Below are 18,219 nucleotides of genomic sequence, written 5' to 3' on the forward strand. Positions count from 1 at the left end.
TGCAGGCCCGTTCGTTTCAGGACGCACCGGGGGGCAGGGGCCGGTGCCCGGAGGGCCCGCACCCAGCCCCAGCACCTGCCGCCGCCGGGATCCAGCCCCCGCCCGGGCGCTCCCGCGGCCTCTGACAGCGGCCGGGCGGCCGCTCGGGTCCGGGGGCGGCGGGGGCGGCGGGCGGCCGCGGCGGGGGCCGGCCCGCGGCTTTGCCCCGCGGGGGCGGCCCCGGGGGCGGCCCGGGGGGGAGCGGGGCGCCGCGGCCGGCCGGCGGCGCCGGGCCGGGGCTCGCCCAGTCACCGGGGAGGAGGCGGAGCCGGCGGGGCCGCGGCGGCGGCAGGTGCCCGCGGCGGCGGGATGGTGGCGGCGGCCGGCGCGGGGCCGTAGGGCAGCGGCGCGCCGGGCCGGGAGCGGGGACGCCATGGGCAGCCGCGGCGGCCCCCCGCGCCCTGCCGCGCCTCTGCGGCCGGTGCTGGTGCTGGTGCCGGTGCTGGCGGTGCTGGCGGCCGGGGCGGCGGAGGCGCGGGCCACCTCGGAGAGCCAGCCGCCCGGCGCCGCGGCGATGGGCACCGGCACCCCGCCGAGCCCCAGCGGCACCGCCTTCGAGGAGACGCGGCTCCACGTCTTCACCCTGGACTACCCCCACGTGCAAATCCCCTTCGAGATCACCCTCTGGATCCTCCTGGCCTCCCTCGCCAAGATCGGTGAGCGGGGCCGCCGGGCGACCCTCCCTCCCCTCCCTCCCTCCCGCTGCCCTGCCGGGCCGCCCGCCCCCCGGGGCCGCCGCGGGCCGCCGGGCCGGGGCCGTCCGCGCCCGGCGGCGGGGGGCGCGGGTGCCGGGGCGGCCGGGGGCTGGTGCTCCTGGGCGGGGCGGGATGCCCGGGCGGGATGGGGCTGGCAGGAGATGGGGTTTTCGCCGTTGGGAAAGGTGCGGAGGAGGAAAGAGGTTCCCTCCAGCCCGCTGCAGCAACGCGTAAACCCCGGGCTATGAGGACCGTGAAACCCAGGGTTCACCCAGTGCGCGACCGACTTTTCCTTGATCGCCCTGCTGTCATTTGAGCACTATCCTCGTCGTCTTAAAATAACGCCGGGTATAACGACAGAACAACGGATCGATGGAAAGCAAATATTCATGAGGGTAGAGTAAGCGGCCTCGTTGTACTTTCCCACCATTCACTTATGTCCCGAGAAAGGCAAAAAAGACAGCACTGAATGAGTAAGAAAGGCCACCTCTTCCCTCATGTGGAAAATATTTGTATTGCATTGTTTCACTGTGTTTTGTGCAGCTTATACATAATGTTTTTAATTAGCTTTCTGTGTCCCAAACGGAAAACTGAGTGCGCTAATCTAAAGAATGTCAGGTAAAGGAGTACTAGAGAGCTATTTAAAAATCAGTAAATCGCTATAAATTATGAACTTTGTATCTTCTCATGTAGAAGATAATGTCAGGAATAACGCCGTGGGAACAAAAAAGAAGGGTTTACTCATACTCCACTTGTTTGATTCAGAACTCTGATTTTTCTGCGCGTTATTTCCATGTTCATACTCATTCTGGTGAAACACTTTGCTAAAACTTATAACTTTGACTTCTGCTTGTGACATTTAAACAGACTGTGTCACATTCTGGTTAGTGATCAGGTAATTAGGATTCTGCAAAACCAAAAATTTGTACTCACCTCCTGCCACAGCTAGCGTTGTAGTTGGGGGCCTGATCCTCTACCCAAGCAACTTGCTATGGCTTCATTACCTTCTGCAGAAACACTGTATGTTGAATCCATAAAGGATGCCTGTGTCTTGATGCATGTATCTTGATGCGTTAAAGAGACATGCTTCATATTGAGTGTGTATTTAGGTGTTTGCAGAATCAGGACAGAGTTCAAATATGATACACTCAAGTATACAATGAACTATAATAGCCAGAAAATACGGAGTTTGGTAAAGAACTTAGCTAGTTGAGTATTGCAAAATTGCTCTGGCTTCTGAGTTTAGATACAGCAAGAACTCTTGAATAAGCTAAGACTAGTGAAAAAGTTTCTGTTTTATTAAAGATTACAGGGAAGCCATTTGAAAGATGTAAGCACACATACACACACAATAATATATAATTCCTGTAGGACTGTACATGCTGACTATCATGATATTTTACTAGTGCATAGGCATCTAAAAAGTAAAAAACCAAAAAGTGACTTGACTGATTTTCTAAGGTGACTGCAGTACAGGAAACAAGCAAACAGCATAGATGAGGAAAAATGCGTATAATTTGTAAATCCCTTCAGTTATACCAAACGAAAGCTAGTGTGGCTAATCTAGGGCATTCCCTCTGCTGTTCTAAGTGTGCGGGCACTACGCAATGAGTGCCGGATCCAGGAGAGGCCCTAGGTGTGGCAATGCTCAGCTTCACCACACCTATCTGCAGGCACCCTGACTCCGGTACTGGAATTAGGAACATCCAGTTCTTGATCCTGGAGCTCCGTCTGTGCTTCCTTACCCAGTGAGTGCATCAGGTAAACCTTCCCAGGACAGACTCCCGTCGCTCCTAAGTCACAATCCCACAGCATCAATTTTTCACTCGCTTGTGCCTTCTTTTATATTGAAGGTAGCCCAGATGGGCAGAGTTTAACCACGGAGAAACAGAAATGTCGGCTCTGCCACGTCCTACTGCGGTACTAAGAGTGGGCCATGTGTCTCAGTTCAAAGGGATGGAGAGGGGTTTTCCAGCCCGTCTCACTGCCTGTAGCCCTGACAGCGGTCCTGTAAGAGAGGAGGCTCTGCGGTGCATTCCTCTGCCCAGCATTTCTTTCTGGGCAGCGTAGGCATCTCGCCCCTGTCATGCCAGGCAGCGTGAAATCCACCTCTAGACTCCTGCACTGCCCAGGAAACTTTGGTGCTTAATCTGGCATTGCAAATTCCTTTCTGGGGCTAGGCACTGAATGCTTACACTTGGCACTGCCGAGTAGCAAACGTCTATGAACGGAGCCCTAAGGTCTTTTCAGCTGCAAGGAGCTCAGAAGATAGGGTCACATTTAATAGCAGCTCTCACAGTCTGTGAAGGATCCCAAAGAAACCTCTGTTGCAGCACCTACTTATCACTTGATGAGTCGTTTTGAACAAACGTGTTTTCGCAGAAGCGCAGTTTCACTGGAGCTGAAATGTTCCAGCATTTGCTAATTTTTATAGGGGATTTACCTGAAAGGTTTCTCAGATCCTGGCTGTGATCGTGTCATTGTAGGCTAGGTTTAGAATGACAGCATGAGAAAGGAAAACCTGAAGCTGTCAAAGAGAACTTGAACATTACAACAAGGTACATTTTCACAAAGACATTAGAAACATGGTGCTTTTTATTCCAGCATAGAACCAGGGCACATTTTGAAGTCTAAGAAATTGCCTTGAACGGAATTGTTATTTTCTGGCTACCTCTACTTTTTTATTATCTTATGTGGTGATACCACGTAGGAGGTACGTTACTCACATGCTGATGGACTGCATGAGTATATTAGGTGGGACCCAGTGCACCCGAAGTATGCTGCAGTCTCTAGGCAGCGAGACTTGTCTACTTACCTCCCAGTTTTGCTTAATTCTTACGCTACTAAGCCTAGAAAATGTTGCCTAACTGATCCAGATTCCCATTACTTCTACTTTCAATCACAAATGCATGATTAGAAGTGTTTCTTCTGGGAACTGAGCTGATATCCTTCCAACACTTCTCTCCTGAAAAAAGGTTTAAGCTGTTCAGAGGGCCCTTGGAAAACTCACGTATAATCAGAAGTACAAATCTCAGTGGCATTTCCAGCATCAGAGTGCACTGGATTTCACCCAAGAAGTAGAAAACCAGGACTCTAAGGACTTTTAGCTTGAAGAATACTGAACTTGCACTTTAGGCGAGTGTCCTAATGCCCAATGGCCTGAGGGTAAACATGTTCTGTGCTATTGAAGTTGGGTCACTGCATAGTCAGGAGCTCAAAAACAGGGTCAGAGAAGGAGAAAGTAGCTGTGGTCCTGGGTTCAGGATAAAAGTCCGAGTACTCGTGTACCGCAGGGGATCCGCTCCCAGGGCACTCCTGACCACGTGGCTGTGGAGCCATCAGAGCAGGGAAGATGTCCCTCATCCTGCAGGGCACCTGCACCTAACTTGATGTGTACTGGATCCTGAATCCTAGCTCTCTGCCCTTAAATGGGGAAGCAGAGCCTTTCCTTGATCCCCTTAGGATGCCTTTCGTGGAGGTAGGCAGGCTTTTAGGAGTTTTGATGCTGTTTACATGGATAAAAAGCACATTTCACTTAGTAGGAGCCTTTCCATTACCTCTAAGGATGACGTGGACTCCCAAAAGCTCCGAGAGGGTATGAAATTCCCAGAGTGACTTGTAAAGAAGAAAAGAAAAAGATTTTTATTTTTATATTCACAATAGACATTTCATTGCCATTGCATTACAACTGGTTGGGATGGTTTTTGTTTTCATTAAAAGCTGCATTTACAAAAAATTTCTCCTCTTCATTTTTTATTGAGAATATTATTTAAGATACTTTTGAAGGGCTTACAAAAACCTTTTCTTTTAGCAAAATCTACTTACTCAGGGGAAGCTTCAGTCGCTGTGTTGGAAATTTTGGCATCCTGCCACCGCAGAAACTAAGACAAACCATAAAATGTTTATGTGGAAGTGGCTGAAAGGTGAAGAGTCAAGTCTTCAACCACAAATTCTTGTGTTTCCAGGGTCATTACCTGTTCTGCCAATATACGATATTGGTGATTCCAGTTTTCAATGACAGTGAATTTGGCCGTCCTTCTAACGAGTCACATAGGCTATGTTTCTAAATATTAAAAAGCAGTCTGTGTTCACCCAGAAAGGAAAAAAATGCAGCTTGAGCTGCTTTGTTTAAAAAGTAGCATTAATAGTTATAGAATATGTAAGTAAAAAATCTGTAGATTAAAACAGCTTTCCCCTTGGTCCTTCTTAACCATTTGTTTTTCCTAATTATGTGCTCAGGCTTTCTTTTACCTGGAAGAAATCTCTAATGAAAGGAGAATTAAAATAGGTGGTACAAGATATAGAAGCCTGAAATTGGGAAACTGGATGTGACCTATACCAAGCTTGCACTAGTTTAACTGTTTCGACTACAGGTGTGATTTTTACTGAAATAGTTTTACTGAAATAGACGCCCGTTATTACCACACCCAGTGTTTCCATGCAGCTCTCATTTAAAATAATTTAAATGCTTTTTAGTTAGGCAGGAATTGTGGGATCTTGTGGGTGTGGATAGTTTTCTATATAATTACGTGGGCCAAATATAGATAAGGAGGAGCCTGGAAGAGATTGGCATCGCCAGGACCTGGAATGTGACCTTGGTGCATAAGGTTGATCATTCCATTAGATTGGCCAGAGTAAGTTCCTTCAAAACTTTTCCCATTCGTTACCACAATCATCCTTAAAACAGTCAACTTATGCAAGTAATGGGAATTTTTTAATCAAAACTGCATGGAGTTTTAGTAGGCTAAGGAACATTCAACCATTAAGTCCTCATTCAGAGCCTTTTTTTATTTGTTTTTTCAGTACTTTGCACAGATCTTTACGGCAGACTCCTGACACTACCACAATTCATATCATACAGAAGAATGAGCATAATAATACAGGCTACAAGTTACTGTCACTTTATGGAAAACACATTAGTTATTGCAAAATTAATTTGGAGGCTCTGCTAAAATTGAATAATAATGTGTCTGTAAATGCTTCCTCATGGTGGCTGAGCAAGTGACCATGGGTGACTGGGAGCAGGTTACTTGAGCTCGTTCCCCTCCCTACCTTTGAGACTCTAAAAGACTTCTAAAAATGAAATGAATGTACTCCTTAAACTCTTTTGTGAAGCTGTGCATGGAGGAAGGGGTGATTAGTATGATTCTTTTTTCCTCTATCCAGATGTGATTTGCCCTAGAAAAGTGTTTGTATTGTGTTTCTGGAGGATTCCACATTACAAAAATCCCCACACTTTCACAAACAGAACCCTTGCACACAGTTGCTCCAGGCAGCCTAGCTATTAACTGGAACATCTAGCTATTAAATTGACTCTCCACCAACTTAACTGAATTAACTACCCTAGCTGACAAATTTGCCCTGGCCTGTTGTGGTGATCCAGTTCAGTCTTTGCAAAATGAAATTGCCCTGCAATTGCTCTTTGTTTACTATAGAAACTAAGAGAACAGAATCCAGAATAATCTTTTGGATTCTGTACAAATAACCATTTTACTTTCTTGTGTTTGAATTTCCTTTGAAGGCTTTCATCTCTATCACAAGTTGCCCTCAATAGTACCTGAAAGCTGTCTCCTCATTCTGGTTGGATTGCTTCTTGGTGGGATTATTTTTGGAGCAGAGGAGAAGTCCCCACCTGTAATGAACAGTGATGTTTTTTTCTTGTATCTTTTACCACCCATTGTACTCGACGCTGGATATTTTATGCCAACTCGTCTTTTCTTTGAGAACTTTGGTACCATATTCTGGTATGCCGTGGTGGGCACGCTCTGGAACGCCATCGGCATTGGAATTTCACTTTATGGAATTTGCCAGATCAGTGCATTTGGTTTGACTGATATCACATTGCTGCAGAATTTGCTCTTTGGCAGCCTCATTTCAGCTGTGGATCCTGTGGCGGTGTTAGCCGTTTTTGAAAATATTCATGTCAATGAGCAGCTTTACATCCTGGTGTTTGGAGAGTCTTTGCTGAATGATGCTATAACTGTGGTAAGTTACTTGATAAATGAATGATTAGTTGATAAAAATGATAAGTGGTTGTTTGCATGACACTCCATTATCTCTCTTTGTATCTGGTTATTACAGTTTGCTAGTAGATGGAAATCAAGGACTGCTAATGTGTTTATGTAATACTCTAAACTTTAGATTTAGAAACTACAATAGTCTTACTACACCAGAGTAATGTGTAATGGTAGCATATTTGCTCTAGGGATTTTGCTACCTGATCTCTTTAGTTTCTGTGTCTTTGAATTCTGTTACTTCTGTAATCTGAAGCAGGAGGTTTTCCTCACCTGCAGAAATGTCGTTGGACAGGGGAGGGAAAAGGGCCAATGTGGGGTGTCCCAGCATGTTCACAGGGAGAATGGGCAAATCATTGAGATGGCACAGGACCGGGTTGATACTCGCCTTTTGCACGTGCCCATCCACTTGGAGCTGCCCTGAGACCACCGATACATTTCTCCAGGGCTACAGATGAGATAGGACAGCCATCTGGAGGCAGTAATTTCTAATCATTAACTAGCTGAACTGGGTTTGGGGTGCTGACCTGAGAACAGCAATCTGCAAATTCCATTAACACCCCCAGTGCCCTTCGTTTGTACCTGATGACACCATGTCTGGGACATTACTCCCATTTATCCATGCCTTAATATGAAATCCTGCCTGTGCCGACTATGTCCTGGCATGCTTTCTGTTTTGTGAGACACGAACATCCAGTTTTTCATATGCCAGAAGCATCAGAAAGATTCATTAATTGGGTCCTCACCTTCCCTGTCTCTGTCAATGGCTTCTTATTCCTGTCCCATTCTATGCACAATTGTCCTTCAGTTTTCCCCTTTTCTAGGACTTTGCCTCACCTGCTTAACACATGTATATCTCATCATTTTGTCTGAGCCTTGGTACTGATAATTTCTTGTGTGTCCGTGGGAGCACTGGGGTTTTTTTGCTTATGCTTTATGCTTTACGCTTTACGCTTTACCTGATTCTGTTGCTATCCAGCCAGCTGAATCGCATCGTCTCTCTTAAACCTAGCTTTTCTCATTAGCTTACAGGTGAAACTGCCTGCCGTTAACTAAACTGGTACCTAAGCCAGTCCTGAAAATAAGTGGGTGTAAATACTGAGTTTCAAGAGGCTTAGCAGTTCAGCCATGGCTGTGTCTGTCTCTATGCACTCTTAATGGCCACTCATGCGGTGGGATTCTTTTCATACAAGTTTTTCTGGGGGAAAAAGGTATGGTTTTATGTTAATGTAAAGGTGTTGGGTTTTTTTTGGTGGATTTTTCCAACCAAAATCACTTTTTCCAGTCACAAAATCAATCACCTTTCCACTGGAGCAACAGTTAATCTAGCAAGATTTGCTAGGAAAACACTGCATCCTGATGATGGAAGTATTCATGCGTGCCGTTGCCCAGTGGCAAATTACTCTAAAACACCATTTTTATAGGCTCTGGCATGGCAATTTAATAACCGTGATGCATGGCTTTCCTGTAGGCATCGTTATTGCTTTCTTTGGAGGTAGTCCTTTCTCAAGGCATGCCTGCCCAGGTGCCCTAACTCAGGGGGAGATACTCTGAGGAGCCTGCAGGGCCAGCCCAGCACACACACTGGCCATACGTATATTCATGAGGGAGTGAAAGGAATTTAGAGTACATTTAGTCTTATTTCCCAGCTATCGCTTAAAGGTAGCACTTGGCAGGAGATCAAGTGGTTTCCACAAGCTAAGCGTTGGTCTGTTAATAGTTGCTTTTTATGATTTTGCACACCTGCAATCGTGTGATTATACTTAAGACGTGACCCAGGCCGTCACACAGATCCCCAGTGGGGTGCCCTCGCCTCTCTTACCCGTAGCAGTGCCGCCGGACCAGTCCTCACTGTGGTGCTGCCAGGGTTACTCAGCTATGCACTCAAAGGAGATGATGTTTTGTAAATACTGTCTCTTCCTCTGCCCATATTGTGTTACTGGGAGAGCTGATAAAACCAGCTAGCTGGCAGAGCTCAGCCCCTTCCAGCTTTTGCCTGCTGGAGCCCTCGAGTCCCACCTGCCCTGGCAGGTGCCTCCGGCGGGATGTGGGGACGAAGCAGGAGGGGAGCTGAAGGCAGGCTGGCCGTCCACAGAAGCTGCCTAATTCCTACGGCCACTGCAGTTTCAAAAAACCCGGGGGCTACACAGATGGGCAGTGCAGAACGGCGTCGCTTTAGTAAACATGCTTTCTAAATACTTTAAGCCCTTCTTCCAGCTATCCCACTTACACCGCCTGGCTGCTCCTAGTAAAAGCTTTTATTAGGATAGCAGTGTCATTATGCTTTCCCTTTTCAGAAAACATGCCACCACACCTTCATTTTAGATAGAAAGCGAGGTGGGCTTTCTCAGGAATCTCAGCTCTGCTGTGTTTCTCAGATAGCCTTTCATGCCTGATGGTTTTAACAATATGCCCGTGCATTTGGATGATCCCTTTCCCCCACTGATGGAATTTTAGAGCTTGAATTTAGCTCAGGACAATGTTTGCCACTCGGCTTCTTCTTCAGAGTTGGTCCTTTACCGAAAGACTGGGTCAGTGATAATTAGCACAGTGATATTAAATGGCAAGATCACAGTTGAAGTTGAGTGTTAACAGTTCAAATTCCAGTTCTGGGCTTAAAATCACAAAGAAGGAGCCAGTGTCATTACAATAATATTATTCCCATGTTAGAAAACATTACAGCAGTGCTCCGTATTCCGCCTCTACTGAAAACATTACTTTAGAGTGCTTTAAAGTAATTTCAGAATTAAAAACTGAGAACTGATGAAAATAAGCAATTAGTGTCTAGGAAGAGCAGAGATACTCTTGAGACAAGATTAAAAAGTGATTGGTGACTAATATTCCCTGGTGTAACCTTCAGTGAGTTCAGCTGAAGGATGTTGAGTAAAGGCAAATCTTGAACTTGAAAAAAACCCTGTTCTCATACCAAAAGCATTACAAAATGTGACCAGAGTTGATGATGTTTAACTTACCTGAAAGCTCGGAGAGAGCTGTAAAACTGAGCTGCTGTAGAGTAAAAGGGAAGTGAACCTAATTTTGATCTCATTTACAGCAGTGTAAATAAAGAACAATAGGAATGAGGTTAAAATCGTGTTCATGACATTCCATAATCCTAGCTGCTGCTTCTAGCACGGCGGTCTGGTTTTGATCTGAGGTACAAAGGAGAACATTGCTTTTCTTCTTTCAAATAACTTACAGCAACAGACTTGAGATTTATGAGGGTATCTGTATGTGGAAACAACAGGCTCCATTCTATTTGCAGGGTGACCACTGTGAGGATGAGGTGATTTTATGGGAAGGCTATTGCTTGGGTAGATCAAAATTCTATGCTTCTTTACAAGCAGCTCTCAGTGGCCTTACTTTGGAGACTTGCCTTATATATATTTATGTAGTTACTTTTTGAAATATAAAAAAGGCTACTTAAAAGTCCAACTAAAGAAAATAATCATGTGCCCTAGTACATACCAAGGGAGTATTCTGCCAGGTCGAATTCTGTATGTGTCTTGAAGAATAACACAACCCTGGGGTAGTCCCAAGTTTCAACAAGTGACTCAGGGGAACTCCTCTCCTTGCAGGCAACACAAATCAACAATATTTTTTCTTTAGCCTGTCATTCATGGAGACTCCTGGGAGTCTGTGGACTGAGAGGTCGTTGTAAAGTGACCAACAAAGGCACACCTATTGTCAATAAGCTTAATTCTGGTATACTTGTCTTCATGCACATCCATAAGGTTCACAAATCAAAACAGGTTGAAAACCAGTGAAGCCTATGACATTACTTTCCTGTCCTGCACAGGACATAGTAACAAGGAACAGGGCAAAAAAGCTGGGAATCTGCCTCAGAGCAACAAGATGAAGGGGTTTGTCCAGGTGAAAAAGGACACTTCTCCCAGGTGGACTCATCCTGAGGGCATCATTCTTATCAAATAAATAGTTCATGCTCCTGCTCTTGCCCTGTTAGTTGCTTTGTAATGAAAATTGGAAATGACTGGTGACCATGCTAGGTTTGATTTAACCTTCTTTTTTTCATGCTTGCTCTGGAATATGTTTTTTCTTTTCTTTTTCAGTTCTTTCCTTTCACTTAGCCCAAAGGACCCACAATAGGCCATGTCTTTGCATTAGTCTATAGTGAGAACTTTTACCTCCGTAAGACCTATCAAATTTTGGCCAAGAAAAGCTGTACAGCTTTCTGTTGTGTGAGAGAGAACAAGATTGTGAACATGACAAATCCCTCCCAGTCACTATTCAAACACCTACATTGTTGGCACAATGCAAGTACTGATAAAACGTTGTTCTCTCAAATAGCATTCCTGATAGAGAAGGCTGTTTGGTGTACTAAGGAGTCCAGAAAGAAAGCAGAGGTTTAACTTCTGCAAACTGTCCAAGATAGTCAGGTGTTTATTATGACCAAGGTGGCTTAGCCTGTGAACCCGCTTTGCCCTTCTGGCTTAGATCCTTTTTGTGATAGGAGTAGGTCCCTATGACCAAGCTTAGATCTGCACAAGGGGACTAGGTAGCCATCGTGGTATCGCATGGCTGGGAGCATACATGGAGCACCGGGCAATGCTTAAATCTCCCAACTAAGTCTGCAAATGGGGAGACCCTTTAAGGTTTCTTTAAGAACAACTGATTCCATTTGTTGTCTGTTTTGTAGTAACGAAAATACTGGATCTTAGAGGAATGTGAAGTTTACATTGTTCTGTTTCCTGTGTAAAACAAAAAGGCTCTCTGCCTAAGAAAATGTGATAATCCCATTGACCCAGTTTGTTTTGGAGGATGGTTATAAACTCTTTGAAAATTAAACTGAACAAATACATGGTAACAGGTCTTTTAATGGGAATTAAATCCAAATCTCTAGAAATTATCAAAAATCTGAGACGTCTTTAAACCATTGGATTCTTAATGGTCAATATATCAGAGAAAGAGCACTTCATGGATGCCATGTTTCCTGTAGTCCTTGCGGTGGTCACTGTCCATCCCCTTTCCCCCTCCACCCCATGCCAGATGGATCTATGGTCTAATTCAGTACTGCAGCTCTCGGTGTCATGTAGATTTTCAAACACATTTGAAAATAACCTGATTTTTCACTGATTATGAAACTGTATTTTTTCCTCCTCCTTTTTTATTTCTTTGATTCTGGGGAAAATCTGAAATAGCCATTTGTGGAAAAATTAGAAGCTCTGCAAATAAATGAATTTAAAGAAAGATTAGATAAATATATGCTCTTGGCCTGCAGAATGGCATGGGTTAAGAAACCTTTCCCATTTGCAAAATGGGAATAATGATATTTACCCTTCTTTGTATATCTCCCTGATATTTATGGATGACAAGTAATATGCCAGAGGTAAACAACAGCATATCTCAAAAGTGAGTTCAAGGTAGATAGAGAAAGTCAAAGTTCAACATTGAAGCAGAGGAACATAATGACACAAAGGGGAATTAAGAAGAGTTCAGAAACATAACATGCTTTCTTTTTCCTCATAGGTCCTGTACAATTTGTTCAAGTCTTTCTGCCAGATGCGCACAATTAAGGTTATTGACATATTCGCTGGGATTGCTAACTTCTTTATAGTGGGGATCGGTGGAGTATTGATTGGAATCCTTTTGGGATTTGTAGCAGCCTTTACCACCCGTTTCACCCATAAAATCCGAGTGATTGAGCCACTCTTTGTCTTCCTGTACAGTTACTTGTCATACATAACAGCTGAAATGTTTCATCTCTCGGGCATCATGGCGTAAGTACCCCAAACTTCAGTAATAATAGCACCCAAGTAAGAATGCCAAAGGAAATTGCAGAGAGGACCGGATTTTGCAAACTTTGCCATATGGCATCGTTCCAGCGTGCATGGCAGCGATGCTGGCTTGAGGATTTCCGGCCTCTCCCCTCCCGCTTCCATCCCATTCTCTCAGCTTGCCACCACACCAGCTGTGTCACTAAAACTGTTTGTGGCATCACACCATAAACCATATCTTTGAAATGTTCCAAGTTAAAAATAATCCCTTGTATTTTCAGTGGGGTTATTTTTAACCCAGATCAGTTTGGTGACCTGTGTCCTCATGTGACCCTACAACTAGGCATAGGGGCTGAGGGGTGGCCCACAGTGATGTGGGGGCAGCGGTGGCCAGGAGGGCGTGGGAGTGGTAGCTGGGAACTTCATGAACTGGCTTCACTTCTGATATTGTGAAACTACATCTTACACTTAGTTATGTGAGCAGCCAGTAAGTACCGTTCAGTGAAGACAATGTATGTATCATTAAGGCAAACTCCTGCTGGATTACAAGCACAGTAAGGATTGGGTGAATGTGAAATTTGCAGAATCTAGTCCTATGGTGATATAAGCCTTTATTTCAGTATCTTGATACATGTGCCCGTGTGTTACAATGCTCTCTGTATACATCATTATGTATAAAATAATATCATTCTTCCCACTTCTATCAGATAAAAATTTCACTCCTGCTTTTTCACTCCTGGGCTTCAGTAAAGAGAGAGCACAGCCTCTCGCTTAATGCTGTTTATGCTGTAACAACCTCAACTTTAGAAAGAGCCTATATGACATTTGATATACTTAAATGGTTTGCGCTGGTTCCAAATAATATTTTTAAAGGCCAGCCTTCTTTAATGACTCTGTATTGTTCTAGTGGCAAATATGAGTCATTCAGGCATTAGGAGCATAGCTTTTTATGAAAGCTCAGATGTTACTTCTGAGTATCACTAATACTTGATAATACCTCATCTGATGATTATCTTTTAGGAAAGTGAAGATAGGTTTGATATCATAGTCATGCAGTGTAAGGTTTTCTGGGGCTGGGAAGCAATTTACATGGAAACTTACAGCTGATGATTTCAGTAGTGTAAAAATAGAAATATGCCATGAAACAGGAGGGGTTAGTACTTTAATGTAAGTAAAGAGCTAAAGATTGCATGGGTTTCTTTCTCTGATATGAGCCTAAATAAAGTAACATATGCATCCACTTTGACCGAGTTCATAAATGTGCCATCTCTTTCCCTAGCTTCTATTCATAGCATTTGTGTGGTTTCTAGTTTCCTCCACTTCTTAAGTCAAACGTCCTTGACATCCTATGATCAAATACTTAAAGGGCTTCTAAACCAAAAACGTGTGGCTAAACTCTACGTGGAAAAAATTGCGGCAGTGTGCTTGAAAATACTGATTTGGATATGCTGCATCCAGGATAGGATGGAAAGGGCACGGCGGGTCTGCTGGTGGGTCCATGGACCCACCGCCTGCCAGTGCCTGCAGCCAGCACACCGGTGCTTCCCATGGCACCAACAACCTCTTCCTTTCCGTGTGTAACAGCGGCCCCTGAGTGGGTGCAAAACACAAGATGAAACACAAAGTATTTTTTCACTCCAGCAGCACAATAGAAAATAAGTTATCTTTAAAATGTTCTGTATGTTTTTTGACTCTAAACATATTTTGTAATAGCTAACAGAGCTAGATACATCAGTAACACCCAGGTGGAGCAGGAAGGGCTCTCTGCAGCCATGTAGCATCTCAGCTGTCATGAGATGTAAAGTGTGTCCGCTCCCAGCAGTGCTGCTGAGGGCCTTAGAGCTCCTGTAATCTCCACATCCCCTTGGAGTAAATCCAATGCTTTTCACATTTCGTTGGGCTTCGAGCTGCAGAGAGTATTTTGCTCTGTGTCACAGTGCAACATGCACCGGTATTGAGTTCCCTGTCGTTTTCTGCAGGGAATGACTCATGGCAGGATTGCTTGGGTCTGACTTCAAAGTCAGCCCTCCTTTGAGCATGTAGTTGGACCGAATGACCTTGGAATGTCCCTTACAGCTGAGATTTTTTATTCATTATATGCTTCTCTGGCCATTTATAGTTCAGCCTATAGAGAATAATTGCCTGATCTCCCTTTTCTGACCCATGTGCATGTGAGTCTGTTACGCTATTGATTCTCAGTTCCTTCATAACCACGTTTGTAAAGATGCTCAGCGAGACCTTGTGGTTACATGCTGTACCATACTTTAGGTGAAGGACATGAGCAGGAACATGCAGTGTTACCAAATAAATAAGGTAGGTAGATACATACACAGAGTGCCTCATTTCTGTGCAAGTATGAATTCACTGGCAGAGGAATAGAGGGGAATGAAAGGTGCATGTCCCTCTTCTGATAACTCTGTGTACTCATTCTGGGGACAAACGATTCTTGAAGCATCCGTGTAAAACCCCTGCACCGGGTTACCCGGCTGAGATAGCAAAGGGACTGAACCATGTCCCTGTGAGCTGCAGAGAGAAAGTCCTTTCCAGAAGGAGAGGAAAGAGCTGCTACTGTAATTAGAGCCGGGCTTGAATCAAGAGCATGGCTGTAAAACATACAGATGTGAATCTGAACTTTATTTGCTTTGTTCCATTTCTAATTATAATGCTGCATTTTCTGCTTACTAATTTCTCATAAAGGCTGTGGAGCAGCAGAACTATTAATATGTTTCTTTTTTTTTGCAACAGTGAGTTAGCAGGCTGAAGGGAACAAACATTGAAACTACTGTAAATTTAGTAGGTCAAGGAAACTTGAGGATTGAACCCAGTGGCCTAATTTATTACAGTCATGACAGAAACTGTGCTGTTTGTACAGGAGGATTTTTCTTCTTCAGAAGCACAGAAAGTTGCAGGTTAATTGCAATTAACTGTTTTTTTTCCTCCCCTTCTTGACCAAGGCAACTACCTCAGGTCACAGAATAGGAAGCCAGAATCAATGTTTGTGGATAAGAAATGTAAAATAAAACACACCTAAGCTTTTGCTTAGATTATGGTGACAGTAAAAATTTAGTTTGGGAAGAACATATTATAATAATGTACACAAAATCTTGCATATTTAAAGAAATTGATTTTATATTAAATTCTAACACTGTATTGTCATATCATTTTCAAATTAAAGAGACTTCAACAGGTTTTTTTCTAATGTGGATAAGTACTCCGAAGAGATATCAGATTCATAAAGTGAGCAGTGATTAGCTGTGGAATATTACTTACCTGAAGAGTAACAAGTAATGTAGAGCACTATTTGTTGTACTGGTGAACCAACTCATCAATTAGTTGACACTAATTGAATGAATGCAAAATGTGACTCAAAATAGTCTTAAATATATGTGTGTGACGTCCCTTTAAATTCTAGTGGTTAAGCATGGTAGGTGTTTTAAGTTACAGCTTGCAAAGATCCTGATTAATCCGGTGACAGATTCTTATCAGACATCTATTTACAGTGTCTCCATTACCTCAGGATCCAAAAACAAACCATGTCCAGAGCATGCTTCCCCACTCTGCAAGCTATAGGGCTTTCCTAAATGACTATAATCATGAAAACTGTTTATTTTAAGAGGGTAATAAATAGTACCAAGTGGGTTTTTGTGTCTTTGATCCAGACCTGACAGTCCTAATGCTTTGGGCAGTAAGCTGCAGCTTTGAGATTCTGAAATGACCACAGGTCTGGAAATGGCTGTTTTGCAGCCTGCCCACTGCGTTCTTGCTATATTGCATTTGTTACCCCTGCACTTGCCCGCTCCACTGTATGCAATTGGCTGGAAGTAGCCGGGATGCATCAGACTTGTTATACTTGTACAGATAAGCTGTGCATGCACAGGAGAGCTGTCACAACCCGTGACATAACCTGAGATAATTGTAGGTCTGTCAGTGCAGCCCGTGGGTTGTGAAGAGCTGGCTTTCCACTGAGTATGAGAGTTCTGGAGGGTGAAAGACTTCAGTAGATTTGAGACCCTTCTTCACATATACTTTTGAGGTTGGTCACCAGAACTATGTGTAAACTGAAGAACCTGGGAATGTTTGACAGCTTCCGGGCTTGGGTGTATGTCCTGGCCACATCATCACTCCTTGTCAGGACAAAATCCATGCATGGCCCAGGTGCTCTCCCACTTTCCTCTTTGAGATCGGCAGGCACATATGTTTGTGGGATCTATGGTGGGATCTATGACAAGTCCCCAGTCTGGGCAACTGTAAGATCAGAACAAGGAGGAGAGCTGTGAAGAGCGTTGGCAGTCTGTCAGTATTGGCAAAAATGTAGGACCTCTGTTGTCCCAACCGCATGCTCAAACTAGAAATGTTACCTAAACCACTGAGTGTTGCAGGGGAGAAGCTTGCAGGCTGATGAAATTTGCATCATTTCTTCCACGGTGGATCCCACATAAGCATGATGAGCTCTGCTTCCCAGACAGCATGCTACTCTTGGGCCACAGAGGATCTTTCTGTTCAAGACCATGGTGAAATCAGCTGACAGTGAGGAGAGAGCTGACAATTATGTCAGTACTAAATGCAGATGGGGGTCTGGGGTAGTTTTAGTCAAGCTTTCCTTCTTCTTAGTCGTGGAGTTTGCTTAGGGTTGGAGCTGGGTTTTGCATGGCAATGGACATTTTGTTTTGTGCTGACTAGATCTGCCTCTCTATCACCAAGTGTAGGTGGACGAAAACGCAGGGCGAAGGCCAGGTTAGGTGCACTGTTCTGCTAGCAAACCCTCTCCACCTGTATTTGTAAGCCACTACCTGCCCCATTGGACTGCATCTGTCTCCACATCAGACCCTCTACCCTGGGTTTTATTCATCCTTATGTGCCTGCAGTGCTGTGCTGCTTGACAGAGGTCAGCGAAGTACACTGTGCCATCTCCCAGTGTCCACGTGTCCTCCCAGATTCGTCCCTCAGAAGTAATGCTGCCCAGTCACTTTGGGGATCTGGATGTGTTGGTAGGGTCAGAGATCTACAATTATGTTTCAGATCTTGGCCATTGTCCTCTTTGCAGGCCATGCTGGCTCCACATAAGAGAAGGAAACTTCTGGACAAACCTAACTTTAATCAATTAGGAGAAACATGTTCAGAGTCTGCAGCGACTACAGCCTTAGCTGCTGCTATGGATACCCTCTTGCAAAATGCTAAGAAAGTTTACTATGCAAAGGTCCTTTTGAAGTTACTGCTGCTTTTGGGATTCCCCTTTCTGCTTTGCAAAAAAATTTTTTTTAATCCCTTCTTTTAGAAGAAAGAACCTAGACATGTGTGTTCATAATGTGAGGGAGCTTTTTCTGAGCGCTCCCTCAGTCTGCCTTTCCATTTACACTCACATGCAGGGACGTTTGAGTTGTTTAGAGATGGGGCTCTTGGCTTAGAGGCAGGACATGCTCAGCAGAAGACTTTGTGCAGTGGGATCTCCATGAGACGTGGGAGAGTCCTCTTCAGCTTTTTCCAAAGGCATGCTGGCAAACCTACCATCCTTCTCGATGAGACAGAGCAGTGTGGAGATTTCAGTAGGAAGAGATATCCTCTATGTTGGCAAACAATTACAAACTGAAAACCTGGTGGAACCTGGATAAATAACCATAGGACAAGTCCTCATGGGCTGTATTCAGAAAGACAACACAAATACACATCTCTCTCTGTTTAGGTTTAGTGTACATGGTTTGACTGAGAACCCATACATGGGTGTGTATAATGTTTTTAACT

General features: G+C 44.3%; 1 protein-coding gene across 3 annotated transcripts in view; it reads left to right on the forward strand.

Moving 5' to 3' along the window:
• The first annotated feature begins 397 nt into the window (after positions 1-397).
• LOC104019399 (sodium/hydrogen exchanger 2) overlaps positions 398-18,219 on the forward strand; it is a 34,795-nt gene continuing 16,973 nt past the window's right edge. For 2 of the 3 annotated variants that reach the window (XM_087759573.1, XM_087759575.1), the window contains exons 1-3: positions 398-695; positions 6,256-6,719; positions 12,233-12,483. In XM_087759573.1, the coding sequence (XP_087615699.1) occupies positions 413-695; positions 6,256-6,719; positions 12,233-12,483 (998 nt within the window). In that variant the 5' untranslated portion in view covers positions 398-412. Of the gene's footprint in view, positions 696-5,020; positions 5,108-6,255; positions 6,720-12,232; positions 12,484-18,219 lie in introns of those variants that run through there. The other variant, XM_087759574.1, reaches the window with a different exon arrangement.

Source organism: Nipponia nippon, unplaced genomic scaffold, assembly GCF_047370975.1.
Source record: "Nipponia nippon isolate SJK-2023a ecotype South Korea unplaced genomic scaffold, ASM4737097v1 scaffold_2, whole genome shotgun sequence".
NCBI lineage: Eukaryota > Metazoa > Chordata > Aves > Pelecaniformes > Threskiornithidae > Nipponia > Nipponia nippon.